Below are 13,169 nucleotides of genomic sequence, written 5' to 3'. Positions count from 1 at the left end.
GTCTGAACACCCTGATAGACCACTAACAGGCTGTATTAACTGACCCATGCTCACCATATGTTGTTCATTAGGGGTGCTCCGATCTGCCAATACTGATCTTTTTAAGCCTTGTTTTTATCATGTAGAATTATTTATAGTGATGATCAAATCAAGATTTTTAGACATTTATGTAGGGCCTGAATTTCATTTTTGAAAATGAATTCCCCTCTGGTGGCTCTTGTGAGAGGGGATATTTTAATTTGAGGGGTGGAAATATACATTTATCTCACCTAAATATTTGATCATGCACTACATTTTTGTTTTGACAATCGTGCAATTTTTGCACAGTAGCTTGCACACAGCGCAAGCCTGATTTTGTGAGCTGTATGTGAGGCGGCCTTTTACACTGGGTTCACACATACTCCGTTTGCAGTGTGCATGCAGTCCATGTAAGCGGTGCAGAAGCAGCAGGTGCTCACTGTGCTTTCACACGGGAGTCCGCTACTGATCCCTGGCTGATTACTACAAACACAACATTTATCCAATATTTTGATTTCAAATCCAAACATAGTTACTGAGAATTCTTTTTCAGCATTGTGATTCTTTTTTTACACAGTACAGTAATACAATCTTTCATGTTTAAATGCAATAAATGCAATTTATAAACTTTAGTGACGATGCGACACTGCCTCAATTGTGCAAGTGACAATTCCTGTGTCAACTGTGCAGCGTGCAGCTCGAGCGCCGTGAGTCACGTGAGTCATTTACTTAATAAATAAATATGAATTGTACCTCACCTTCAGCATTATAATTATTTCACCCGAAGTTATTTAATAAAGAAATATGAATTGTACCTCACCTTCAGCATTACAAATATATAACCAGACGGTGCCGCTGCATGTCATGCTAAACCCTTTCACGGCAGGCGCGTCATCAGCTTTTGATTGTTTTTTTTTGTTTTTTTTAGATCAGCCTTTATAGAGACCTCTGATCAAACATCCCAAAGCGATTATCAGCCGATCAATCAGAGCACCCCTATTGTTCATTATTAGAAACAAAGAAAAAAAAATGCTTTTAACGAAAACTGAGCCGATATTTTGCCTCTCTGCGTGCAGGCAGGCCTAACTTGAAGAAAAAAACAAAACCATGCCAATGATGTTGGAGGCCTGCCGTACCTCCTTGAGTGGTTGGCACGTTCACTGTGACTATCTTGCTGTTGGCTGGAACAGGCAGTTTAGCGGCGATGACGCTGCCGGCCATGGACCCCGCAGCAGCGGCGATGTGGAACGTTTGCCCAGATGTGGTGGCGCTACTCGCCGCCACAGTCACAACCGAACTGGTAGAGACTGCAAGACACAGGTCTGATCACCACCCTAACACATACATCTCTATCAGGAAATACAGCATCGGTTGCATCCAAGTGCGCCACGGACAACGAAACAACGTCAAGCACTAAAAACACCACCACGAATAAGCTTACCAGAAAAAACTGGACGGCCAAAAAATAAATAAAAAAATCAATCTAATTTCCAACCAAATACGTGCAAAAAAACAACAACACAACAACATCTAAAATAACAGTCATCAAGCTACATTATAACCCATGCCTCCTCATAAGACTGTAAAGACTGACCTGTGTTGCCTTGTTGGCCCTGTTTGACCCAGGAAGCAAAGGACTGCTGGAAGTTCTTGTTTTGCTGGAATGTCACCGGAGAGCCAAACTTGGTGGTCATTACCACTTTTGGTGCTGAAGTTACCTGACCGCTAATAGAGCCCACCACCACCTTCTGAGTAGAGGTCCCAGGGGTCGTAGGAGTGCTGGTCAAGGTGGATGTGTTGCTGGTGCTGCTAGGTTTCTGCTGTTCCAGCCGTTTCTGCAATACAGTCATTGAACCGTTCAACTTCACAGTATGAGCAAAGATACAAGGCAATAAAAGAAAAGCACAAGATAAATTCAGCCATGGGTGAGTATTTTGATTAAAATTAGATTATTAAATTATGAGAACACACCCAACCAAACTAAGTTTGAAATGATAATTAAAAGCAAAAAAAAAAAAAAAAAAAATTGAATTAATTAAATTAAATATATATATATATTTATCTCAAAAGGCCCATTGGGAAGAACCCCCATTTCTTTCAATATTGTGCCCCTGGTTAATAAAAAGGGGCGCCCCAGGTGGGCACATGTCTACATTCCCACCTGCTGGGCTGCCAATCTCTGCTGCTTTAGCTGAGCTTCCAATTGAGCCTTGACCTCCTCTGCTTTCTTCTGCACACTAACCTTAGTTGGGTCAGCTGCTTGCGACTTTTCCCTCTCAACCCTGTGAAGTCAGAACGTTTCAAAATCTTTAAAAGAATACGAATGAACAAATAAAATACGATAAACTGGGACACGTTGACCGTTGGGAAACATACAAATTGGAAAATGAGTACATGAACACAGGAAATACCATCCTAAATTATTGTTATCATTAAACGTATGAGCTAATACATGCAAGTATTAATGTCTTATCTACAACTATTCTTTGTCCAAGATCTTTCACACTAGGGAAAGCTTTGACGGAACGTTTCACAAATGAGTAAGGAATCAGTAAGTTAGGTTTAGTGTGTGTACATTCACAGAAAAAGAGAGAATTCCCACCTTTCAGTAAAGGCTCGGATCTCCCAGAGTTCCAGGTCTTCCTCGGCCACCCAGGTTTCGATCACAACAGGCCCAGTCTGCTTAGCTGGTTCTGGCTTCTTTGGTCTCAGAGCGCTTGAACGCAGGCCTTTCCTTTGAGGTGTGGGAGTTTCTGCTCAAAGGAATGATGGACAGAACAAATATCAGCAGTGATTCTGGTCAATCAAACCTTGCATGACAGAAAACTGTACACATCTTAAAAACAAAGCACTGGCATAAGGACTCTCTGAGTTACCTTTGGGAGTCTCAGGCACCCCAAGCGGACAAATGATCTTCCTGATGCAATACTCAGAACGAATGCCATAAGGACCAACATCTCTCCGTTTGATGATCTCAGTAGTGGTGATATCAGTGTCAGATGTCTCTGTTAAGTTGCACAAATAAGGTTGAGTGCTAAATTCCAAACGATAAAGCGACATGTGATGAGGAGTTAAGCACCAACCTGTTCGCGTTGTTCCTCCTGTGGGTGAGGGTTTCACAGACATATCATCCCATCTGAGACAGGCCCAAAGTAGCCGTAGCATTAGGCTCACTCCAGCCAAAGACCTCACTGTCTGGAGTCGATATCTGTATGAAAGAACCTCCAGCTCATTAGCATTACAAAAAAGGTTTAAAAGAACTAGGTATTCACGCTGGCCAATCCTGTAGGCCAATTTGGTCTTTTGATGAATATTATTGTTCTTAAAAATGTTTAAACAAAGGGGACCTAGCATGAATATTTTTGACAATACCAGTATTTGGGATCAAGGACATAAAAATACAGGAAAGAACTATAAGAGGAATAGTTTCCTTAAAGGGTTACTCCACCTCAAAATTAAAATTTTGTCATTATTCACTTACCCCCATGTCGTTCCAAACCCGTAAAAGCTTTGTTCATCTTCTGAACACAATTTAAGATTTTGGATGAAAACCGGGAGGCTTGAGACTGTCCCATTGACTGCCAAGTAAATAACAGTGTCAAGGTCCAGAAAAATATGAAAGACATCGTCAGAATACTCCATCTGCCATCAGTGATTCAACCATAATGTTATGAAGTGACGAGAATACTTTTTGTATGCGAAGAAAATAACGAATTTATTCAACAATTTGTCTCCTCTGTGTCTCTCTGCATCACCGTAGTGCCATTTTGGAGAATATCTGCTGAACGCAAGCAGCGTCTGCTCTTCTGTGTCAGCCACGTTTTCTACATGTATTTACACTTTGATTTGAACGAAAACAGTGTACGCGTGTAGTGCGGCTGACACGGAAGAGCGTAAGCTGCAGGCATTCAGCTCATATTCTCCAAAATGTCGCTACGGTGATGCGGATAGACACAGAGGAGACAAATTGTTGAAAAAAGTCATTATTTTCTTCGCCTACAAAAAGTATTCTTGTTGCTTCATAATGTTACGGTTGAATCACTGATGGCAGATGGAGTATTCTGACGATGTCTTTCATACTTTTCTGGATGTTGACAGTGCAATTTATTTGCCAGTCAATGGGACCATCACAAGCCTCCCGGGTTTATATCTAAAATATCTTAAATTGTGTTCCGAAGACGAACAAAGCTTTTACGGGTTTGGAACGACATGGGGGTAAGTGATTAATGACAAAATTTTCATTTTGGGGAGGAGTATCCCTTTAAGACCCTTAAGGAAACTAACATATGTTAAACCAGATTACTACAATCTCTGAACAAAAAATAAGTGGTTATTCAAGCTAAATCTGCCACCAAAAGTGTTATGGGTTGCCAAGGCGTTGTAATAAAATTGACAAAATTGTTTTTGATGCATTGCTAGATGGATGCTGGGATGTTCTCGATGGATGCTAGGGTATTAGTAGGCGGCTGCCTACTGGTCCAAGTCAAAACTGCCTACCCTCTATGATATTCTGCTTTTAAGGTATGAGTCAGGACAAGTCTACAATCTTCATCAGTTTCATTATACCATTACCATTCACCATACCATTCATTCATTCATTATATATACACACACACACATACACACAAAAGATGCAAACCTCCATGTGATCCCAAATGTCGGTCGTGGAGATGGGTAGGGCCAGATGTCTAAGGCTGGCTTGGCGTTATAATTAAAGATAGGAACTTCGCGGATGCCGCCACGCCTTGCAAGTTTCTTCAGTTCATCATTGGGAAGTACGAAGATACTCTTCTTGCTACTCTTGGTCACAAACTTGCGGTATGATGGCAAGGCCGTTCCGGACCTTGCCTTCTTGGTGCGAGAGAACTTTAACAGTCGTACCCTGTCCCTGGTGGAATATTCTTGACTCACTGTCATAGATTTTACAATGGAACCACTAGGACTCAACGTGGTGTCAATCAGTGTTTTCCTGACCGTGGTCTTGCACTCTTTTGTTAGAGTGGCCTCCTGGTCCGATGAGTTCATAACCTTGGTAACAGTAGTGGTAGTTGTAGTGGAGAGTGTCGAGACAGAGCTGGTAGACTCCACATTAGAATCTGCTGGTGCGGCTGTACTGATCCCGTTATTGGAAGCAAGGCTGTCACGTGAAGTCAACATCATGCGGGACTCTGTGGACACTGTGGTTGTAGTTGTGGTGACTTGAGTAATGACAGTCGTAGTCTCGCTAACGCTGCTGCTGTTTTCAGTGAGGTCACTACTCAAGCTGGACTCTTCCGCTGAAGGGACGGGTGAAGGAACAGGAGGCTTTGCCTCCTCAACTTGCATCGGCTCCACCTTTGAGTTATGACTAGGCACCTCGGATTTTGTGTTTGGCTCGGAAGCTACAGAAGATGGTTCGGGTACAGAGGAACTAACCGAGGAGTCTACAGATCCTTCGATGTTGTTTTCCAACTTTGCCACTTTCTCAGGTGGTGGATAATCTGGGTCAAGTTTGGTAACTCCTTTCTCCTCATCTGAATTCTGAGGAGACGCACTATTAGTCCATTCTTTAAGACACTCTTGAGTGGCGTCACCATTCATTAGTGACTTCACTGGTTCCTTTGGTGATATTGCTTTAATCTCCTCCCCAACGGTATTGGTTAGCTCCTTTGTGTTAACATTATCAGTCAAGTTCTTACATTCTGTTTCAACAAGACCATCCTTTCCATTAACTTGCACAGGCACTGTTCTCTTTACGTCTAGATCATTCTCATTGTTTTCAATGATGTCTTTTCTCTCAGAGTCTTCGGGTGGACATGTAGTTTCTGTAACTGTTTTGTCAGGTTTAACGTTCAAGCTTTGATCCAGACTTTGAGAGTTTCCATTAAGTTCAGACATTGCTACCCTACTGCCAGATTTGAGTTCTGGCTCAGGCAACTTCTGCTGATGTTCTTTTGGGGCTACATCACAAGAGTCATTTAATCTGATATCCAGGATGTTCTTCTGTCCTGATGTGTTTGTCTTCGCCTGTTCGTCCTCTTGGTTAAAATCAAGCTTTTTGACCACACTGTCTTTTTCTTGGATCGCTAGACATGCTACCCCCTCGGCTTGTCTAGACTTTGGAGTTTCAGAGATAGTTCCTTCAATCTTGACCTTTTGGTCTTCAGCAGCAATGGTTGTCTCCTTGTTTTCCATTATCTTTTCAGTCAAGGGTTTAGAACTGGTGGTCTGCTTGAGTTTCTCAAGCCTCTGCTTCTCTTCTATGGTGAACTGTTTGACGCGTCTCTCCAAAAGGCCATCAAGTTTTGATGCCTTCCTTTTCTTGTATGCCGTGCGTAGCAAGAAGCCTTTGCTGACATTCACAACATCATGCCAGAAGGATTGCTGGGGCTGATTCAGAGCACTATCCTCCACCACCTCACTATCCGAAGGCTCCCCTTTCAAAGGAGAGTCATCAGATGAGGCATTTGTGATGTTAGCTGCAAATATAAAAAACAGAGACGTTAGCAACTATGTTCAGTGTTTCCAGTGCATTAAGTAGACTGTGGTGGCCCGCCAGTTTCATAATAAACTGAAAATATATTTAAACATGAAAGGTCTTTAAATTTGTGTTTTGCACCATTGCTTTGGCAAAATATCTGTCAAGAAGAAAAAAACTAAACCGAAAGCACAATATGGCTTAATCCCTTCATTAAGTCTGTTTTCTCTGCACTTTTCAAAGCAAAGCACACACTTTGTATTTGCGATCAGCTTGTGATCAGGAGTTTTCCCATGTCTCAAAAAGCCTCAACTCACAGTGAAAGCAGTGAACTCCATTTCTGCATGTGCTGTGAGTTTAGCGTGCATTTGGGAACTGCCACCAGCAATGCTTTATTTTCACATTCGCATAATTTCCAACATTTTAATGGGCAGATGATTAAAATATTTTACTAGATTTGTAATGAGACGTAACTCCAAAAAAATAAAACTGAAACGCCTTCAAAATAAAAGCTCAATTTCAAAATCTCACAAAATAAAATTTAAAAGTTAATTAAGTAAAAATTAAAAATAAATTCAAAGCCTAAAAATTACCAAAAAAATTTTAAACAATAAATTTATATACCTATTACTGCAACAACAATAACAAAAATATAATTATAATTATTACAATCAAATTCTAATTCTTCCTAAAACAAAAACATAAATATCAATTACACATAAACTTCTGTTCTTGGTAAGTATGAATGTCATTTAGACTGAGACACCATATTACAACTAAAAAGAGGGTCGAGTCCCCTTTAAAGTATCATTTCTGATAAACTTCTGTTCTTGGTACAGGAAAAAGGACAGTGAAAATTAAACTTTGCAAATACCTGCTTCATCATTTGCAGAGTTAGGTGTGCTGGTGTCCATTTCTTCCACAGACTCATTTTTCTCATCACACTTTTTTTCAACCGTTTCATTTTCTTTTTCTTCATTTTGTTCTTCATCTTTTAACACATGATCTTTCTCCACAGATAGCTTTTCTTCAGAAGAATCCAGTGACGTGTCCTGGACGTTATCTTTTTCAGGCACATTTTGAGACGAATTTTCATCTGTTTTAACCAAAGGTTTTGGTGTTTCTGGGAGAACTGCCTGTTTGTCCATTCCAGTTTTAGCTGCTAAAAAATGTTTTTATTAAGAGAATTTCTGCCCATTGTAGACTTCTCTGTGTGTATTATAAACGAGCAAACAACATACCCTCAAGTGCTTTCCGGTAATTGACATTGGTGTTTCCAGGTAGCTTTGGGAAAAAGCGATGGACGTGCGTCTTGCTCACCCAGCTCCAGCCTCCATACCCAGTTACCCTGTACTCCTCACCCTTCTGCTTCCACACCTATGGACGATGTTTAAACAGTTACTGAAAGCCTACAGCATGAAGGCTGAAGCTGGTGTGGTTTCCTAAAATGTTCAAATGGAACACTCAGCTGCCAAGTGTTCAGACGTACCTGGTGTTTGATGGGGAAAGTGTACTTCACCCATGTGGCCTGCTGCATAGTCTCTTCATCTTCTAGTTTTTTCTCTCTCTTTTTCACCTTCTCCTTCTCTTCCCGCTCCACAGAGGTCATGCGATGAAGCCTGTGGAAAGATGAAGCACAAAAAAAGAAAGCTCACCAAAACTGGGACATAAAGGTGACTCACTGTACATTTTCGTAAAGCCCCCAGCACAGAATTTGTTCAAGTACACACAAGGATGCTTTCATGTTTAAAAGCAACAATGAGCAGAAAGATAGTACTGGATTAATGCATTGTTACCCATATATGCAAATAAGCATTTAACTTTCCTGACAATAAACTGCACATGACAATTATATCAGCTTGACAAAGCCAACATACTGCTATTATAAAAATGTGGCTGTGGATTCCCTTTTTTTTTTTTTTTTTTTTTTACAAAATCCCCAAGCTCTTTCTGACTGCAAATCCTTCTAAAGCTTTCGAGCTACATCCACCAAATACAGCCCAGACATGACTTGGGTTATTATGACTTTCTTACTGATCTGACATTTTTTCCTTAGCAGAATATCAAACAAAGCCAAGATCCCCCAGACTTGTAGTGAAAACCTCTGACTATAATAACTCATAAAACTTGCAATCCACCAAACTCGGCACAATCCTTAGCCTAGTCTGATTTATTCAGCTTTATTTTTTTATCTAGTTTTAGATCTCAAAAAATCCCAGAGACATAAACTGAATTCTCTTGACCACGCTCTGATGATTTCAAACTGAGTTTAAATTGAAATCACATACACACTTTAAACTGCTCATCTATATATCTATGAGGAATATGCCGGTATCAAATTTTCATGCTGTGATTAATTGCTAATGCTTTTATCATGGTACACGTTATCATCACGATATTGAAATTTAGTTGCAAAAAAAGTGTCATAAAACAGTATAACAGGTTTAATAACTTTTTTCTTATAACAAAAATAACTGAACATTTAAATACAATAAAGTAATACACAAAAACATATAAAGTTAAAAGTTTTACATAAATGAGATTCAAGTGCAAAAAAGTGCAAAAGAATAAAGAACAATATGTATCACTTTGCAATAAGATTTCAGTAACCTTAGTTAATGCATTAATGCAATAGCTACATTTGTTACAGAAGTTACTACTCTTTGTTAAAAAAAAATACAACTCTTGAATAGTTCGTAATAAATCATTTTTCGTGATACATCACATCACAGAATATCGGCACATGTCTAATATCTATTGGTTTGTATGACCTTCAAATATAATTTACGCTTTCCCCCCCACATTTTTATATTTATACTAACCATTTTATACTATTAGAGAACTTGAAATGGTTCCTTTTAAAAGAAATTTTCAAAACTACTGACTACTACTAGTTATATTTTTTATATTTTCTATCCAGCAGGCAACAGATCTTGTAAGCTTCACTGTCTTCACTCCCATTGGTAGTCACCATATTGCATTTGCATACATTTATACTCCATTCAACTTCATTGCATGGCTTTTTTTGAAGCATCAAAAGATTGCGGATGGCTGTTTTAATATCTATATTTATTTAAACTGACCTTGTGTGACCCAGAGAATCCTTCCACATAGGGAGCATGACCACTGGTTTGATTGCACACTCCAGAATGGCCAACGCTAAAGCAAACTCTCTCGCTTTGCTGCACATCTGGACAGCTTTTATCCAGTTTGACCTACAGCAATGGAAAGGTTATAAGAGGACACGGTTAAATGCTGCATCCAGAAAGCGCCACACATTTCAAATAAAAACAAGTCCTACTGGCACTTGTGAGACTTTTACCTGTGAGACGCCCAGTTGGGATGCAAGAACGGAGCAGGGACATTGTTCTCCAGCTGGATGATGGTTAGTCTCAGCGTGGACACAGTCAGGGCTTTGGAGCCGTACAGCGATCCGTTCCACTTGAACTCACCCGCAGGGGTCATGCAGAACTTGTGGGAGAGGTGTCTGCGTTTGTCGTGGTCCTCACGGTGTTGGTGCTTGTTCAGCGCAAGTGTGTTAGTGCTGTACTGGTTGTGGTAGACTCGAAATTTGCCCTCTTGGCCCAGTTTGAAAAAGCCACTGCTCTTGTTTGAGTCTCTCTTAAAGGAGCCAAAGGATGATAGTGGAGGAGTCTGAAATAAAATTCACATGATTTACAGAAATACAAGCATAATTTTAAAGTGTAATATATTTCATAGCACCTTTGTAACTTTTTTATGCTGAAGACCTCTGTTACCTATTGATTAATATGAACAACAGTAATATTAATTCATGCCTTAAAAGGGATAGTTCACCCAAAAATAAAATTTTGATGTTTATCTGTTTACCCCCAGGGCATCCAAGATGTAGCTGACTTTGCTTATTCAGTCTTTACACATCAATGTATCAACACGAGCCGCAGGGTTTAATTTGGTTTTGTTTGTGTATGTTTTATGAAGACCCATTCAGACACATTCAAGACCTTATGTTATAGGACTGACAGACTGCAACGGTTTGAGTTAAATATCTCAGTTTGTGTTCTACTGAAGAAACAAAGTCACCTACATCTTGGATGCCCTGGGGGTAGGGCTGCACGATTAATCGCATGCATTTGTCATGCGTGTCTCATCAGTAAAGCTGGTTCCGTGATTAGCGGTAAATATCCGTCACCTGTTTTCAAATGCACCGGGAGTTCATACACAGAGCCGTAGTTCACTGACAAGCTACGCAATATCGTGTTCATAATCGAATGCGATTAATCTCAATTATGAACAGAATATTGCGTAGCTTGTCAGTGAACTACGGCTCTGTGTATTAACTGCCGCTCCCGTTTGAAAACAGGTGACAGACATTTACCGCTAATCACGGAACCGGCTTTACTGATGAGACACGCATGACAAATGCATGCGATTAATCGTGCAGCCCTACCTGGGGGTAAGCAGATAAACATAAAATTTTTATTTTTGGGTGACATATCCCTTTAATAAACACCACTAATGACCATCAAAACATCAATAACCTCATCTTTAAAAGTTATTGTTGGTTTCCATTAAAGGGATAGTTCACCCAAAAATGACAATTCTGTCATTAATTACTCACCCTCATGTCATTCCAAACCTGTAAGAACTTCGTTCATCTTCGGGAAACACAAATTAAAGATATTTCTGATGAAATCCGAGAGCATGAGAACTAGTACTGTCTTGAACGCGCGCAGACACATTCAAGACCCGGAGAGGCAGTAAGGACTTTGTTAAAATAGTCCATGTGACATCAGTGGTTCAACCGTAATTTTATGAAAATATGAGAACTGGTACTGTCTTGAACGCGCATTGAAGTCTGACACAGAAGAGAAGAAATTGTTGAATAAAGTTGTTATATTTGTTTTTCTTAGTTTGAGCACAAAAAAGTATTCTCGTAGCTTCATAAAATTAAGGTTGAACCACTGATGTCACATGGATTATTTTAACAATGTCTTTACTATCTTTCCGGGTCTTGAACTTGTCAGTTGCATTGCTGTCTATGGGAGGGTCAGAAAGCCCTCAGATTTCATCAAAAATATCTTAATTTGTGTTTTCAAGATGAAGGAAGGTCTGACGGGTTTGGAACGACATATAGGTAAGTGAGTAATTAATGACAGAATTTTAATTATTGGGTGAATTAACCCTTAAAGAAAGACAAGAGTCTCACCTCTTTAAGTGCTCTGCTACCATCTTGAGAGCTGCCATCTTTGTCCTGCATGACTTTGCGTTGGCTTAGCTTGCTATCAGGGTTTCGGAGTCGTGTAATCATGCGTGAAGATCCTGTTTTTGCGCCATCTCCATTAGCTTTACCCTCACCTAAAGATTAAAAGGGTTAACATATCCTCCTCATTTTTCCCGTAAGTGCGTCCGCAGCCATTTTTTTAATTTAATGTGTCTGGCTTCCGGTGTCACACGCTTCCAGCAATTTTTAGCTGTACAAAACACCTCCTTTTGCGGCTTGATATTTCAAGCTGGTGTGTCTTACCATATTATTTTAATGTATGATCTTAATTATGAACACACTGGTTTTTAGTGCAAAACATTCAACCGTTTACTGCACTTTGTTATTCTTCTCGTTATTTCCCTACAGCGGCTAATGAACCGGAAGTCTCGCACATTGACAGAAAACGGCTTACTTCCGCAATGAAAAATAAGGTGGATATAAATACATAAATCTATAAATGAACAAATGCAAAACTTTGTTATGGGTGTGCATAGGCACCTGTATCGTCTTGGCTGTTGAGGGAAGACTGTGAGGACCGGTCCACCAGGTCCGGCTCTTCTGGACCTCGCAGGCATTCAGAGATGGAGAAATGACTGCTGCAGCTGTTCTCGTCTGCCGTCTGCGCAGGTTCAGTCTCTAGTACAGAATCTCCTTCTCCGTGACCAGCAGACTCTGAGCTCTTAGCTTAAAGACAAACAGTGACAGAAGATAAATTACATACATGGCCATGTTGAGAGTAGAAGACTCGCATAATACACATATTTCACTGCATACTGTGAAACCAAAAAATAGCAAGCAGTACACTAACATTACACTCCAACCTCAGCCAAAATAATATTGTAGCACAGCATTAACCCTGCAGTATGTATCAGTATACCAGTATAAACCTTGGTAAATCTAATTCAAAACAATCCAGACGGGCTCTACACTCTCCGTAAACGCGATATACCCAAGACACTGGCAAAGATCCAGTGCTGCTCTATAGACGGCACTGTTAAACAAAGGATTCTGGGAAGAGTGGATGGACTCTAGTGCCAGGAGGGTCTTTGTTTCAGTACAAGAAAACACTTGAAAAATAAATGAGAAATGCGGTTGCTGTACCTGCCAACTCTTTCATCCCTTCAGTATGGTTCCTACAGGTTTCTTTAAGTTAAATTCAAGTCTTTTTAAGACCTTTTTAAGACCATTTATATAAAAAATAAATGCCTATTTCACGTCCCTACCAGCAAAGAAAAAACAAAATCCTTGAACTTGTGTTCATTTATTTTTCAAATGTGGGAATAAAAGATAAGTCAAGCAGGTTTGAAAAATAAAAACATTTCAATAGGCCACAAGAAAGTTTGCCGAACCATGTTGTTTTTTAACATTAGCTAGCTACTTATTCCATGCTGGGAATATGGGGAACTGAGAGACCCCTGAACAATAAACATCGAAAATCAGAACTCAACA

At 39.9% G+C, this 13,169-nt stretch overlaps 1 protein-coding gene across 9 annotated transcripts in view; it reads right to left on the bottom strand.

Annotated features, from left to right (window-relative positions):
• The window catches only part of LOC109049420 (nucleosome-remodeling factor subunit BPTF-like), a 36,945-nt gene that overhangs the window by 12,234 nt on the left and 11,542 nt on the right, over positions 1-13,169 (bottom strand). For 4 of the 9 annotated variants that reach the window (XR_006154241.1, XR_006154245.1, XR_006154243.1 and 1 more), the window contains exons 6-19: positions 12,219-12,404; positions 11,664-11,812; positions 9,798-10,129; positions 9,559-9,690; positions 7,965-8,094; positions 7,717-7,852; positions 7,350-7,637; positions 4,658-6,476; positions 3,102-3,226; positions 2,895-3,023; positions 2,621-2,771; positions 2,180-2,300; positions 1,613-1,853; positions 1,155-1,325 (exon numbers count right to left, since the gene is read on the bottom strand). Coding sequence is in view for 1 of the 9 variants with exons in the window: in XM_042720632.1 (XP_042576566.1) it covers positions 1,155-1,325; positions 1,613-1,853; positions 2,180-2,300; positions 2,621-2,771; positions 2,895-3,023; positions 3,102-3,226; positions 4,658-6,476; positions 7,350-7,637; positions 7,717-7,852; positions 7,965-8,094; positions 9,559-9,690; positions 9,798-10,129; positions 11,664-11,812; positions 12,219-12,404 (4,110 nt within the window). In the remaining 8 variants the exon portion in view is untranslated. Of the gene's footprint in view, positions 1-1,154; positions 1,326-1,612; positions 1,854-2,179; positions 2,301-2,620; positions 2,772-2,894; positions 3,227-4,657; positions 6,477-7,349; positions 7,638-7,716; positions 7,853-7,964; positions 8,095-9,558; positions 9,691-9,797; positions 10,130-11,663; positions 11,813-12,218; positions 12,405-13,169 lie in introns of all 9 variants that reach the window. The other 5 variants (XR_006154244.1, XR_006154246.1, XR_006154242.1 and 2 more) reach the window with 5 other exon arrangements.

The sequence above is a fragment of the Cyprinus carpio genome, chromosome B3, assembly GCF_018340385.1.
Source record: "Cyprinus carpio isolate SPL01 chromosome B3, ASM1834038v1, whole genome shotgun sequence".
NCBI classification, from domain to species: domain Eukaryota; kingdom Metazoa; phylum Chordata; class Actinopteri; order Cypriniformes; family Cyprinidae; genus Cyprinus; species Cyprinus carpio.
Note: the sequence above shows the minus strand (reverse complement) of the source record. Positions and strands in the feature narration are given on the sequence as shown.